Raw genomic sequence first — 16480 nt, forward strand, 5'->3', positions numbered from 1 at the left:
CTGGCTGAGAAGTTGGCAAATATAAACTTTTGCTCAAAGGGTTAGTAGAAAGTTTCTACCAATGAGGTTTTTGGTAGAGTCACCCCTATGCCAAAACATGCTGTGTTACACATACAATACTGTTGTATACACATACAACATACTGTGCATACACATACAATGACAATAAAGTTTGTTTGTTTGTTTGTTTGTTTGTTTATGTATGTATGTATGTATGTATGTATGTATGTATGTATGTATGTATGTATGTATGTATGTATATATGATGGGGACAGGCTTCAGAGAAGTTTGGGTGTTGAAGTGAAGATACTCTGTTGGTAAAGGTATTTCCTGCTGCCCAGATCAAAGATTCTCATGGGTTTGCTGGTCTGTTTTGTCTTCTTTCGGCTGGCTTTTAAGTGTTTTGGAGGATTTGATAAAAGTGCGATAATGAAAGGATTAGCCCCCTAAATTTCCCGTCCCCCCCCCAAACCTTTTCTCTGCGTCTGGCATTAATTGTAGCTTGCAGCCCCTTCCCGCTTTTCTGCTGTCTCGCCACACACACCCAACCCCTCAAACGCTCCGTCTCTATTCTTGCACCTGTGGGAAGGAAGCAGGGGCTGCCTTCGGTTGAGGGCGAGGGCAGATGCTCCTCTTTCTGCTGGCCGACGCTGGAGCGGAGCCTTTGCTCCGAAGAGGCCCCGGGTCGCCCTCGGTCACCTCGAAAGGCCACCTTCGCTCCTCCCTCGGGCTCCGGCGGCGCCTCCTCTGTCCTGCCTCCTGCGACTCCCGCCTTATCTTCACAGGACCGGTCGGTCAATGCCCGGGGAACGGGCTCTCTGCATCCTGCCGGCCGGGTCCCACCGTCGCTGGGCGGATGCAGCCTTCCGTTGCCCCTGCCTCTACCGAGCCTTTAGCCATGCTGGACCCCGCAGGTAAGTGCAGAGCCCGGAGGGCCATTTCCTCGCGGGTTTCAGGTTTCGGGGCGCCCCCCTCGAAACCTTCCTCAGATGGAGGGGTTCAAAAACCCCGTTGCTTTTGACGGGGAAACAGTTTTAAGGGGCGAGGGCGTTAGTATGCGGAGTTGTTTCCTTCTGGGGTCGCTTATGTGAGTTCTTACACACCGTGGACCCTTCCCTCCTCCTCTCCACTCCTCGCCTCCCCCTGAGCCAGCGACAGTCCAGAAAGTATTCAAAGACGCTCTCGGGTTCTCCCCCCAGCCACCCACTCCCGAAGCGAATTCACACGACCACGAGATACGTGTTCAGAAGGTGAGCGACAAGTTGGACCCTAATTTACCTTAACTTGCAAGTATTTGCAGGCAGCCTATTACCAATAGTAAGGCTGCACTTTTTAAGTTCCGTTTCATTTTAAGGAGGTCTCATAAATCCCCCCCCTTAATATCATACACCCCCCTCCCACAAAGATGGTTTTGTTATTGCCTCCATCTCAATTATTTCAGTATCCAGTGGTTTCTTAACTTTTGGAGTTGTTTCATTGATCAGAGTTTGAGAAGTCTTGCTTATCAGCTGCCCTGCCAAAGATATGTCTCTTTCCTTCTACTCAAAGATCATGACACCAGACTGTGAGCTCTGTCATGAAAAGCCAGGTACATAAACCTCATCTCAAAATATGTATATAAAGAAAAATATATCTTCAGAGATCATTCCTTGTGGTCCTCCTGCAGTTTCGGATGTCAGCTGCTTAGATGGTTAAAGAAATACAAGTATTTTAAAAAAGTGTCTAGACTTTGTGAAGAAACCTTGTTGGTTATCATGAGCAATCAGTATGATAAATTTGGGAAAGCTAGATATTAGCTTTCCCATATTAGAACAGCTTTCAAGCTAAGGTCTTCAATGCTTAAGGATTTTGCTTCTTTGCTATTCATTAGTCTTTCATTGAATATTGTGAAATGGTTAAATGCCTGATTATTCTGATCAAGTTTGAAAAACTTTCAGATTTCAGGCATCTTTTACAGTAAAAAGATAGTTCATACTTTTTACTCATGATGATTATCTGTCTATATCATCTATGTCTGTCTGTCTGTCTGTATATCATCTATCTCTATCTATCTATCTATCTATCTATCTATCTATCTATCTATCTATCATCCATCTAACATTTATATATCTGTCTGTCAATCTATCTTTTTGTCTGTTTATTTCATCTCTTAGTTACAGAGGAGTTCATGGGTTACCGCTAAGACTGGCCATTCATTACCAGAAAAAGAATTCATTGAAAGAACAATGAATTCATCTCTATCCAGCTGCAGCTCCCTATATAGCAAATGGTGTCCACTTTTCTAAACTTAGATGAAGCCCCAGATATATATTTAACAGAAGTGCATAGCATTCAGACAAAAAGCATGGGAATAGCCTTCTAAGTCATGTGTCAGCTATCTATGGATAGAGGCACAATGGCTAAGTGGCTTCATGACTAACATTGTGTGGCAGGATGAGCTTCCATCATTCAGCATCTGTCCACTTAACAGTTCAATAGCATGTTTTATGCAAGTAGATAAATAGGTACCACTTCAGTGGGGAGACAACTTGGTGCACCATGCAGACAGTCATATTCATCCAGGCTCTGAACCTTTCCAATTGTGGCACCCATTTGCAAGATGGCTTCGGGGAGTGGGGCCCTTGAATGATGCTGCAGAAAGAGCTGCTCACCTTTCTTTCTGGTACGAAGCCAGCTTGCCCTTCTATGACGCACCTTAGAAAGTGTGGAAGCGTTTCCTACAGCAGAGCTGGTAACTTAACAGCCAAAGTACTACTCTGCAATAGAATTGTGCTCTCCTGGCTAATGTAACAATGCCATACAATATACAGACATCTGGCCCACAACATGCCTGACATCACTATTATGGAAAAGAAAAAAGTCTGGTGCATTGATAATTGCAATACCAGGTGATGCACGAATTGAGGAGAAACAGCTAGAAAAAATAACAAAATATTGTTTTCAGATTTTCAGATTGAAATTGAGCAATTATGGAGGAAGAAATGCTTGTACCAATACTTGAAGCAATACCCAAAGGGCTGCCTAGATATATGGAAAAACTGCCTATATACTCAGATGCTGCCTTAACAGCTCTTAGGTTTTTGGTTAGGATTTGAATTGTTAAATTTTTACCAGTCCCAAACTGGTGAATTGTGAATCGATTTGAAGATTAAATCTTTAAGAACAGTAATAAAAATACCTAAGGATGTTGTATGATGAACTTCATATATCCATGTCAGAACTATGTAGCAACAAGCAGGACTGGAAATGAACAACTAAAGAAATAGGTCACAACTCTGATTTAAATTAATTGAGCAAAAATTAAAATTACAGAATCAGAATTTTCATTGTTTGAAAATAAGACACACACACATTGTAACATCTAACAGTCTTCCACACTTTTACTGGAGGAGAGATAGCCTCTTGTCTTGCTGCTGGAAATGAAAACCAGGTTGTACCTGAACGGTGTTTACACAATAATTTCCATCTTATGAATTCACTCACACTATTGAGGACAAAGTATTTGTTTGTTTGTTTGTTTGTTTGTTTGTTTGTTTGTTTGTTTGTTTATTTATTTATTTATTTATTTATTTATTTATTTTATTTCTATACTGACTTTCTCCCGTAGGACTCAAGGTGGTGTACAGTCAAGAAAAATATAGATACACAAACATCATAAAATTGCTAATTAAAATTATTATTATAACATAGTTTGGCCCAATTAAATAGAACCTAAAATTAGATAACATTTTAAAAACATTCACATGTTCATATGTTTAGCCCCGCCTGTTGGAACATCAGGGTTTTGAGGGCACATCGGAAAGCACGGAGATCAAGGATATTTCGTATCTCAGGGGGCAGTTCATTCCAAAGGGTTGGAGCCCTCACAGAGAAGGCCCTCCCCCTGGGAGTCGCCAGTCGGCATAATTTGACTGACGGTACCCTGAGTAGTCCCTCCCTGTGAGAACGAACTGGTCGGTGGGAGGCTATTGGTGGCAAAAGACGGTCTCGTAGGTACTCAGGTCCTAAGCCATGGAGCGCTTTAAAGGTGATAACTAACACCTTATCTAGACAGAGTGGTGTTTTCAATAGAAAGAATAAGAAATCACAAGACTGTATTAAGAATTTCAGTATGATGTAACCAAGAAATATTTGAATCTTATGCAGAATGCATCTTTGCTATTTGTTTAGTATTATCTCACACTATGTAGAAAGTGTATTTCTAGCAGAAAAGGCATCAGTAGACAGTTCATAATTATTTATTTTTTTAGAAAGAAAAACATAACCCAGCTATAGTTAACAACTTTAAAACCCATTTATAAGGAGTAAAGCTTCTTCCTTTTTTTCAATTGGTATTTCAAATAGATACAAGTGGTTTTCAAATGACAACCGTAATGAAGCCTGCCCATTGCTGTCATACATTGTGACACAAAGCAACATGACCAACCTGATTTTACAACCTTTTGTGTGGTGGGCTTTAAACAAACCCACTGTCCAATATGGGCTAGTTTTGCTGAACTAGTTTTCACAAAAACATTGACCATGGACACTGCAAACAACTGTAAATGTTGGCTGCTTGCCAACAGCTCAAAATGTGATCACATGACTCTGGGGGGGACAGCAGCCAGTGGAATTTTAGAACCAGGTCATAAATATCCTGGGGATATTTTCTGTTCGTCATAACTTCGAACAGTCACTAATCAACCTGTCATAAATTCAGGACTACCTGCAGTTAGATCCTGCTGTATCTCTTGTAGAATAAAATAATCATCCTAAAAGATCATGTGGCATATTTATTAGTTTATTTACTTAAATTGCTTCATGTTTAGTGGAATCTTACTTTCTTATTACCATGTTAGATGGCAATAAAATAATATGACCCACAATGTCTAACATTATGAGAATCTAAAAGAGAAAAGAACAGACATAAAGTATTCTTTTTGGGAATATAAAGATTCTCTTTGGAAAACCTCCAGTTAAATTCAGTCTTCAGTCAGATAATCTTTGTATAATTATAATTGTACTGATAATAATGGAATTTCCTCCCAAATTACCTTAATTTTGAAATTAGGCATATGGAAATAGATACCAGTGGTTTTCAGAGAACTTATTTCCAATGAAGTATGCTTTAAAATGGAGCATTATTCTGCTTGCGAGAGGGAGAAATGTGAGAAGAATTAGAAAGCAGTTACTGCAGAATTGCACTATATGTAAAATTATTATTTTTTTGCTTCATAATATGTTAGATTTACATGTTTATAGGTGGAAGCATATGGTCAACTTAGGTTAACACCTAGCCAATGTCAGATGTGGTTGGTACTTAGATGGGAAATTGAGGATTGTTGGCTAGGAAATTTTAAAAAAAGTATTAGGAGAAAGCAATGGCAAACCATTTTGGACTCTTGTCAAATGGCTACATTGACATATCTGTGAAGTTACCAGGAGTCAAGGAGAACTTATTTTTAATATTCTCTTACAATACAGGCAGTCCTTGATTTATGACCACAACTGAGCCCAAAATTTCTGTTGCTAAGTGAGACAGTTAAGTGAATTTTGCCCCCTTTCTTGCCATAGTTATTAAGTGAATCACTGCAGTTGTTTAGTTAATAACACATTTGTTAAGTGAATCTGGCTTCTCCATTGACTTTGCTTGACTGAAGGTTGCAAAAAGTGATTGCATGATCCCAGGATACTGCAACCGTCATAAATATGAGTCAGTTGCCAAACATCTGAATTTTGATCATGTGATCATGGGGGCTGCTGCAATGGTGTGTGAAAAATGGTCATAAATCACTTTTTTCAGTGCTGTTGTAATTTCAAATGGTCACTAAATGAGCTGTTGTAATTAAGGACTACCTGTATAACCTCACAATACCATTTGGATAATGTGGTTGATATTTTTTCCCTCAATGATAATGATATTGCTTTTTAGAAATAATAAGATTAGTAAAAATGAATAGGAAAACATACTTTGAATTAAACTTTTTAATTCAATTTTACTTATTCATGCCTGAATCTTGGATAATTTACGATCTCCCTGTCTTAACCACCTCACCAAACTTGCTCTTTAAGTGGTTTTCCAAATAAATACTCCTTGTAGCTAATATAATGTGTCTTTGCAAAGTAGTGTCTCAATTACTTTATTGTGGAGTGGTTACTGAATTAACACTACGTCTATTACAAAAGGGAATTTTTTTTTTAACATAAAATACTCTTTCTGTGAAAGTCATTTGTCTTTAGTCATTAAAAATATTGATGTTATTTGAACCTTGTTATTTTAAACCATTATTCAACCGTTTATTAGTCCAACAATGGACCCCAAAGCAATATAATCATAGCAACAAAATCAAATTAGTGTTTTTTAATCTTAAAATTCAAGAAGCAAAGAGGCATCATATACAAGAGACAATTCTATTATGTACATTGTTAATAAACCAAGAACTCACATTTATAGAGATTATTGAATTGAGGTTTGAAGCAAAACCTGGTTATTAGTTTCTGCCTTTTGGGTAAGTTAAGCACCTAATTAGAGGTAGCAATTGTTACCACTTCATTTACCTCTGTGATTTGTTAAAATAAAAGCAGCTTTAAACAATCTACAGACAATAAAGAAGCAAAATGATGGTAATCATTAATAATTTGCTCTTAGAAAATTCAGATTATATGATTTATTTTACTACCATACATTTGTTATTTAATGTGTAATATTGGTAAAAACAAAATTATTTTAAAAACTTTACTGCCTAGTTGTACCATTAGCGATTAAACACCACTATTTTCAATGGAATTGAGTTTGATATGCCCCACTAGGATAGCTTTTTATAACAAATGACCTCAGGGGTGAAATCCATTTACCTTCGCTACCGGTTTGCAAATGTGAGCGCATGCACAGAGGGTCAAAAACAGGATGTGATGATGTCCGGGCGGGTGGACGGAACCTCCCGCCACCAGTGCTACCGGTTCTCCTGAGCAGGATAGAACTGGCTGATTTTCACTACTGCATGTCCTACTGACTGTATTTCATAAAATGTATTTTCTGTATTTTCTATTTTTTGCACATCTTGTGCATGTTTACTCAAAAGAGATGATTTGCCATGGAAATATTTACATGACCCACAACATTCTTTTCTTTGTTAATTTGTTTTGACTATGAGTTTGAAAATTAGGATTTGAATCTGATATGAAAATACATGCCTGAACAGACATGTCAAACTTTGCTGCTGGTCTATCTCTATAGCAGTCTTTGGGACTGCAGCACTTAAAATGTAAGCACAGAATAACAAAGAAAAATAGAAGAAGCTGAATTTTGTGGTACTTTAAGCTTCGCTCAAGCTCACTTTGGAAAAGTTGGGGTCTTGACCAAAGAATGTTTAGATTGTTTTGTTGCAATCTTTATCACTGAGTTTCAATGTGTTTTAATTACTTTTTAATTGTGCTTTAATTTGGTGTGGGCGTCTGTATTTTGTTTGGTTTCTGCCTCATTGAGTGCTTTCTGTTGGTTCAAAGACAATTTATAAAGGGCAGCGTTCAGAGGTCTAAATTCAACAGGAGCCCTTGTTTGAAGAATGATGCGTAATTAAAAAGCACAACATCCCATTAATATAGGAGTTCAAAATATAGTTGTCTTGGATGCGTAATATGAGGTTAGCTCCACTGTTGGTGAATGTTAGCAGACATTCATTGCACTTAAAGTATAAACTAGATTGATGAAGAAATATAGAGGATAGAAAATTCTCACTCTGTCTAAGCTACATCTTGAGTAGGAGGAAAAAAGTAGACAGAAAGTTTCTTTATCTCTTATACGTGGAGACTCATTAAAATAACAATTAGCTAGGTAAGGTAAGCCTTTACCTTATCCAGGGCTGTCACAGAAAAGGACCCACAAAAAGTCAAGATAGCAGCCACAGCCATGTAATTGAAACCCCACCCATTAAAAAATGGCAATGTCTTTTACTGCATACCGTGGCTGCCATTTTGAGTTTTTTCAGCCTCACTGCATTCACCTTTGCTCTCACCTCTCTCTCTCCATTTCCATCAGCTCAGAGGTGCAAAAAGAGGAACAGGTCATCAACAAGAACATCAACAAAAAGAAAGGGGAGTTCTGGTCAATCTTTTCTTTAAATTATTTCCTCCCCGTTGTTGTTTTTTCTTCCCTTCAAGAAAAAGTGCCCAATTTGCAAACGCAGGGAATTTGAAGCCAGTAAATTGTCCAGAAAGAAAAGATTAGGCACATCCTGCTCATACTTGTCTCCAGTGGCTTTGAAGCATGACACTTAGCTGGGTGTACTGTACACTTTTACCTTAATTTATGACATTTCCTATCCTTTCCTATGAAGCATAGAAGTGTACTGGTTACCTAAACCTCTGTCTATTTCTTGCATTTGTAGGATAGCTGTGATGTGGGCTTCTGCATAAAAGTTCCTCTTGTGTGAGATAACCCTGAGCATCAGGAATATTACATTTCAGTTTCAAGTTTTTTTTTATACACACATGAATACAAATCAGGCATGAAATCATCTGAATTTGCATGGACATCTGTTGGGAAGAGGGTGTCAGATTGTCAAAAGTAACATTATTTTAGGTTGTGATGAAAGCTTTGTCTCTTTGATACGGACAGGCATTGCAATTTTGCATAACCCCAAAGGAGGAAACTTGCAGATGGACCTGGCATCGCTACTATGCACTGCAGATTGTGTTGGCCTTGCCTTTCTCTTCTTTGAGATTTGTAAATCTCTGGTCTAGAGATTTAGATCTTATCCCACTTTTGAGTGGGGAAAAAAAATCTCAAAAAAGACCTGCAATCAAAGCAATTCAGAAACGATAAGAAGAGGAACATGCATTTGGGCTCATACTGTACAAGAAGAAAGCTACACACAGGTGCTGCATTTACTTTAGTGATACATTAATCCATAGGAAGCGGTCAGGTGCCCCTATCTGTGGGAAATCAATAGTAAGGTATCAATGCAACTATATAATAAAACCTAAACTACCTGCATTCCAAGAAATTCATTGTGCATTTATTGCAAAAGTCAATTGGGAATAAACAGGCCATTGATTATTTAACTCATCACCATAGAATGAATCATCTTTTCTTTCCATATCTTTCAAAATCAGCAACAATTAACAACAATTCATCACAACCTCTGATAGTAGATATTTTGCTCATTTTTGAGAACTTGCAAACATACTTGTTTTATAATTATATAAAGCCAGTCTTGCGAACTATAATGGACTAAGAATCTTCATGGATGTAACCAGAATATGAATGTGGTAATTTGCAGGGAAAAGTATTGATCTAGGAAAAGGAAAGATCAGAGAGGAAAAGGAAAGGTCAGCTTTTGTTTTCAGCATGGTTATTTTATCTTTAATGTGTGAAGGATTTCACCTGAAATCTGAACAAATTTTTGTTGCTTCGGAATTTAGTTTCAGTTTTCTCAGACTTTTGAAGAAAATGCCAACTTTTGGTAACAGCATTAGTTGAAAATCTTGTATAAGAGGAAGCATGCTAAAAGTTTCTAAGGAGAATATATCACAATGTTTGTTTATCACCAGAATTCCTGCTTTTCCTTATGTGAAATTCTACTTTTGTAAGAGCCAAACTAAATATCCCATGTAAATGTAAGCAGTAATTTTCTAGTAGTATTTACGTAGAGAGGAAAAACAGCTTGGAAAAGGATATTATAATAGGAAAGGAGCAGTGGGTAGGCTGTTAACCTTTCTTAAATTCTTTTCAGTCTCTCAAATAACCTAAACTAACCTGATAATAGTTTTATTATTTATACATCTGTGGATTTCTAACATTTTACATATTTAAAATGATAAACATAGAGGGTTTAAAGACCTCCCTGGCCATAATTTTGTTTAATCTGCCACCCCAACTGTTTCCCCCCCACCCCAGTTTTAAAGAAAGAATGAAGACAAATTTAATCTGTACACCCGGATGTAATGCTTAAATGGCTTCCTTTCACACTCTAAATGCTAATACTCTGATAATAAGTATTTGCAACACAATCTTTTCTGTTTGTTGAGAAGTAAGTCCTAGTGACACAGTGGGTCCTTTTTTCCAAAGAAAGTTTGCATAAGGTTGCAAGTTTAAAATGTCAAATATTGTTATTTTTAAAAACGTATTCCTTTCTAATGCTTCTTAACAGTTAAAACTATGTTTGCCTCAAGGGTCTGAAAATTAACTCACTTATATAAAACCTGTGAATCATGCTTTCCTCTCTATCCAACTATCTTGGGTTTTCTGGGCATCATCATATTTTAATTACTTCCAAACTAAAAGAATTTTGGAAAAATATGTGAAGAATATCTGTCCATCAATACTCTGTCTATTTATCTAGCAGTGGAATAATTCTCAACAAATTGGACAAGATGAGACTAAATTTCCTGGAGAGGAAGGAGTCAGCAATAGAAAACAGACTTTGAAAATGAGTAGGATTAGGACTTGGCAAGGAAATCCATTTGCCTAATACATCCATATGGAAACCATAGATGGGTAGTGGGTGCTAGTAGGTACCTACTTATGACACACACACACACACACCAGAAATTGCATACAACTCTGCTCTGGACTGCCAATGGCAACACACATGCAGAGAGACAAAGTCACAGAACCACATTTTGGGTGGTTGGCAACTAGCTCGCCTTTATGACTGGTTGTAGCATTCTGCGTTCACATGATGCAATTTCAACTGCTTTCTGGCAAAAAATACTTCACTTGACTCACTTTATGACCATGGCATTCATTTAAGCAGAAAGGTCATAAAATCAGGTCAATCATGTAGGTGCCTCAACTTACAACTTACAATGGAAATTCCAGGCTCCATTATGGTTGTAAGTCGAACATCTGTACACACAGATGCAACACAATTACTTCACTACAGAGAAGAAAACAGACACCTTCTATGGCCACTGCTGATAATCGGGCTGGAAAGAACCCCAGAAACTTTGTTATGCATGCTTTCTTTCTCTTGTTTTTAATGAAATACTGTTTTAAAAATTAAAAATCTGCCCTTGATTCACTATACCTAGAGCCATTGGTTTATGATCACTGGAAGAAAAGCCTATTTGTGATGTGAAACATCCTTAGATGTTTCTCTCTTTCAGATAAAAAGCAGATTTAGAGGAATCATGTATCTTAGGAAACAAGGAAAGTATTAGCTCACCTCTGGCATTATGACACTCTTCCAGTTTACATTCTGTATGATTTCAGCACAAAAAATAAGGGGGAGGAAATGAAATCACAGATATCTTGTATTACATAATGTGTCCTGGAATAGAACTGTCCAAGGTCTGATTCTCAATCTAATTTCAGAAGTCATTTAGGTTGGTTCAGGCTTAGGGCAAAATCATCTTTCTGTTTTCCAGCAGCTTCTTGCTTCAGAAAGAAGAGATCCAAGAAAGAAAGACAGAGAAGGTGGAGGAGGGAGGGAGAAATGAAAGGGATGGCAGAAAAAGAATGATTTCACCCTGCTTAGCAGTGTCAAGTAGACAGCAAAATCAAGACAGTCACTAGTAGAGGATTGGAGTGTTTCATATTTCCTTTGCATCATCTAGTGTAGTGTTTCCCAATTTTGGGAACTTTAAAATATATGGACTTCAATTCCCAGAATTCCCCAAGTGGGCTATTGGACAGCTCAGTACAGTAACTGACTCAACTATCAAGGGAAGTCAGCCTTCAGCAGAAAAAGGCCTCCTAATCTAATCTAATTTCCTTTCATGTAGGAACCTAATTTCAGAGATAAGATATTTCTAATTAGAACTTGCTGTTTCTAAGCTAAGACTATCTAAGAAGTTTGACATAAGGTTTCTTGTTAAGAGGGTTGCATATGAATGAAGCTAACTCTCCTCTCCTTTGAGATTAGTATATTTTTAATATGCATTTACAATGTGTGTTTTTTCACAGAGCACTTCACAAAAAGAAAGAAAACATCTCTTTGGTTCACAGTTGCCCTTTTGGTAGTGTCTGTTTTCATACTGACCATAGGCCTTGCAGCAACCACAAGAACTGAAAATGTAACTGTGGGAGGCTATTATCCAGGAATAATAGTAAGTCTACCAACCCCCTGCATTTTAGTTTTTCCAATATTCACAGTGCATCAAATAAGGGACCAAAAATGTAAAAATAGTCAGAAAAATTGGGTCTGGCTTCACTTATGATTGAAATTCTAGTTCCAATTGTGGTCATATGTTGAAACTAGGGGTGAAATGCTCCCAGTTCAGACCGGATTACCTGATCAGGTAGTGATGGCGGTGAATGGTTCGGAGGACCAGTAGCAAAAATCCCTGCCCCCCCCAATGCCCAACTGAGCCGCTCAATCATCAGAGGCTTTTTTTTTATTTTTAAAAGCATTTTTACTACAACCTCTTCGGCCGAAAAAATGCTTTTAAAAGTAAAAAAAAAAACCTCTAATGATCGTGCGGCTCAGCTGGGATTGCCAGAGGCTTTTAAAAGCATTTTTTTCTACAACCTCTTCAGCTGAAGAGGTTGTAGAAAAAATGCTTTTAAAAGCCTCTGACGATCCCAGCTGAGTTGCCTGATCCTCAGAGCCTTTTAAAAGCATTTTTTTACAACCTCTTCGGCCAAAGAGGTTGTAGAAAAAATGGTTTTAAAAGTTTTTTTTTTAAAAAAGTTGGCCACGCCCCCCCCAAGTCAGTCACATTCCCCCCCTCAAGCCATGCCCACAGAACCGGTAGTAACAAATTTTACATTTCACCACTGGTTGAAACCTATCTATATATCTGCCCTATGCAGGTTTTGTGCAATTTAACGATAAACCTAGTTCAACCAAGTTTAACTTAATAGAAAGTGTGGATGTAGGTATGAAAGAGCCAAGTCTCTTTGGCTTGAGTTGAGTTATTGTTGAGTTGAGTTATGGCACTGGAAAGTATGGCAGTAGAAAAATCTGAGTTCTAGTCCTGCCTCAGTCATGGAAGTCAGCTAGGTAACTTTAGTCATCTTCTCTTAGTCCTAGGAAAAAGAACTACAAACCATTTCCAAACACGTTGCCTAGAAGATTGCATATGGTTATCAGTATGACTCAAAAGAAGGAAAAAAGCATGAAATAATGGGAAAATTCATTCCTTATATTGAAAACACTAGTTTGGGGCAAGATACAGTATATAGGACTTGATGGGAAACATGATTGGGAATGCTTCTATCCAGTTTTGGCGGCCTGACCAAATTCATCAATATTTTGACCCAAGTACTCTTTTGGGTGTCTGCTCAACTATTTTTTTTAGGCCAGGTAAACCCTCCTTGTGAATCTGGGAGCGAGAATAATCCATGAAGGGATTCCTTTAAAAATACTTTCTTCCATGGCAGCATTCTGGTGATCATTTTCCTGTCCTGGGAATGTGCACTGGGCTCCATGTTTTGTGTGTATGTGTGTGTGTGTGCCTGTGTGCATCAGGGATGGGTTCTAAATTTTTTTACTACTGGTTCTGTGGGCGTGGCTTATTTTGTGGGTGTGGTTTGGGGGTAATGTGACTGGGTAGGCCTGGCCAACTTTTTTTTTTTTTACTTTTAAAAGCATTATTTCTACAACCTTAAGAGGTTGCAGAAAAAATGCTTTTAGAAGCCTCTGACGATCAGGTAAATCTGTTGGGATTGCCAGAGGCTTTTAAAGGGATTTTTTTTCCTACAACCTCCTTGGCCGAAGAGGATGCAGAAAAAATGTTTTCAGAAGCCTCTGAAGATTCCAGCTGAGCCACGTGATCATCAGAGGCTTTTTAAAAAACTTTTAAAAGCATTTTTTCAGCCGAAGAGATTGTAGAAAAAATGCTTTTAAAAGTAAAAAAAAAAAAAGCCTCTGATGAGGTGGGTGGGATAAGCAAGTGGTCAGCCAATGTTATTACCGATTCTCCAAACTACTTAAATTTTTTACTACCGGTTCGTGCGAACCGGGAGCAACCACTACTGGTGCATGAGTGTTTTAGAGAGAAAATAAAAATGTGCTTCTTGACCCAACTATCTGATCTTGGTACTTTACCATTTGATTACATCTACCAATTTCATGTTTTCTTTTGTCAGGTTAGGGTTAGAACTTCTGTGCAATGTCCCTGTGTTTGCCCACTCTGCTTAAGAGGATTTAACTGGGTCACTCAGGATGCAAGGCTCCATGTCATTTCCTCCTGGCAGCAGGTTGTCTTCAGAGCAGCCAATTTTACTAGTGATGGAGGGAGCTTCTATGTTCATGCTATGTGGCTCAGAATGGCTTCCCTGCTAGCCATGGCTCTTCTGTAATGTTGGAGGAAGGACTTCTCAATACCACTGTTAGATTCTAATGCTACGTCTTGCAGCATTCAGTTGTGCTGATGAATGCCACCACTATCTGTTGACTGCTATTCTGATTATCCTGAGTGAGTTTCAGGCCGCACTAATATTCTTCTAGCAGAATCATCAAAACTCTACACAGAATGGTACAGCTAATATGAGCCATGAAGCCCAAAATAGAACAAGTCCTTCCATTGCCACCCAAGCAATGTATTCCAAAGAAGTCCAGCTTCTATGAAAGAACCATGTTGAGTCATGAGATCTGCTGCAACTAAGCAAGGAAATAAACAAGGAAACATCGATGCATAGCATGGACCATTATAGAGAAGAAGTGCTCAAAATGACCATAGACCCCAGCATTTAAATCCCCAATTGCCATAGAAAATTTGGTTAATTTTAATTATGATATCCATAGCTTTATGCTATAAATAGACAAGGCCTATCCATTGAATGAATAAAAATAACCTATTTTATTCATGGGCCAGTTTTTTCTTTTCAATTCTATTTCTCAAAGAAATGCTATTTCCTCTTCTCCTTTCTTTTCCTAAATTACATTTATTTGTCACCATACTTATTATATATAGTTGAATGGATGGATGGATGGATGGATGGATGGATGGATGGATAGATAGATAAAGAGATAGAGAGATAAAGAGATAGAGAGATAAATAGACAGACAGATAAACATTTACTGAACCCATTTTAAGTTATAAATGATGTCTCCTAAGCTAATCCATTTTGTGTGTTTCCTGGAAGCTTGTTAGACTCTTGATAATCTTTTTAATTGCAACCTCTTTTATGAAAAGTCTTATAGATAATACTATATATGTGAAGCAGGTTCTCAACTTACCTGGAATGGCACTTTTCATTCTTCTTTTCTTTTTATTTAAAATTAATGACATCTTATAAATGTAGCTAACTTGTCCTGTTTTTTTGTGGATTTGCTTTTTGCCATAGCTTGGCTTTGGATCCTTCCTAGGGATTATTGGGCTCCATCTGGTTGAAAATCGAAAGCAAATGGTAAGCAAATAATAAACAGTGTGATTTAAAAATCAGAACATTGATCTGGTAGTCTGTTTTTCATTCTGTTTCTTTCAACATATCTCCGTAATTTTATAAGCATTCAATCCATAGTCAATTTGTGTAATACATGCTGTGGTAACAGTATGACTAGTAAAGTACAAAATGGATAATGAAAGAAAGACTAAATGAAGCACTCAAGATAAGCACTACTCATTAAAATCTTCTTTAGAGCTTAATGTTATTATTGTCTATTTTGTTCATGTTTCTTTTGTGAGGCATAAGCCTATAGTTCAACCAGATACAGCATATTCTGATTTACAATTTAACTGTCTTGCCTAGGTGTTTAGTTATCTTCATTATGAGGCATGATTTCATGTGTCTGATTTCTTTTTAAAACTCAGTTTAAGCCTCACTTTATTTTGTGGTAGTGAAATCCTTTTTTTTAAAGTTTTTTTTTTTTACTGCGCAGAGACAAGGTTTATTTTTCTATTATTATTATTTTTTGTATATTTTTTAAATTTGCATTTTAAGGTATGTTTTATTTACAGTTTTCATTTGTTTATAATATAAAATACAAAAATACAAAAGCAAACAGTAGGAAAAATAAAGGAGGGAAAGAGGAAAGGAGAAGTGTGGAACAGAAGGGAAAAAAGAAAAAAGGCATTGACTTCCGACTCCCTCTGGTGCAGTAGAATAAAACAGTAACATCAAACCTCAACTTTTTACTTTTACATAATAGTATAAACTTCACCATTTCTATAACAACAAATCTATCTAATCAGTAAAACCAAAAATCAAAGTTTCATTTTTTTTCCACCTCAAGCACAAAGTCCAGAAGCGGTTTCCAAGTACTATAGGTGAAATCCATTTGTTAACACCCAGAGTCATTGAGAATCGGGTACTATGCACATTTAATAAATACAATAATGCTAATGCTGTTTCTTTCTTCTAGCTTCTTCTCACTAGATTCCATTTGTATAATAACCTGGGGTTCTACAACTATGAGGAAGAATTAGAGTTATAGTTAGGATTCTACTACCTTTGTTGCCTAAGTTTAATTGTTACTGAAATAAGAGATTGGCGCTTTGGACACATCATATTATATAATTGTATGTATGTGTTTTATTGTTTGGCTGTGCACCGCCCTGAGTCCTTCGGGTGTAGAGCGGTATAGAAATCAAATCAAATCAAATCAAATCA

General features: G+C 37.4%; 1 protein-coding gene across 1 annotated transcript in view; it reads left to right on the plus strand.

Annotated features, from left to right (window-relative positions):
• The first annotated feature begins 856 nt into the window (after window positions 1-856).
• The window catches only part of TMEM255B (transmembrane protein 255B), a 55525-nt gene continuing 39901 nt past the window's right edge, over window positions 857-16480 (plus strand). Inside the window, exons 1-3 of the mRNA XM_070943402.1 lie at window positions 857-914; window positions 11888-12030; window positions 15215-15277. Coding sequence (XP_070799503.1) covers window positions 857-914; window positions 11888-12030; window positions 15215-15277 — 264 coding nt within the window. The remainder of the gene's footprint in view (window positions 915-11887; window positions 12031-15214; window positions 15278-16480) is intronic.

Source organism: Pituophis catenifer, unplaced genomic scaffold (assembly GCF_029215685.1).
Source record: "Pituophis catenifer annectens isolate HBS135680 unplaced genomic scaffold, rPitCat1.0.hap2 SCAF_4, whole genome shotgun sequence".
Lineage (NCBI taxonomy): Eukaryota > Metazoa > Chordata > Lepidosauria > Squamata > Colubridae > Pituophis > Pituophis catenifer.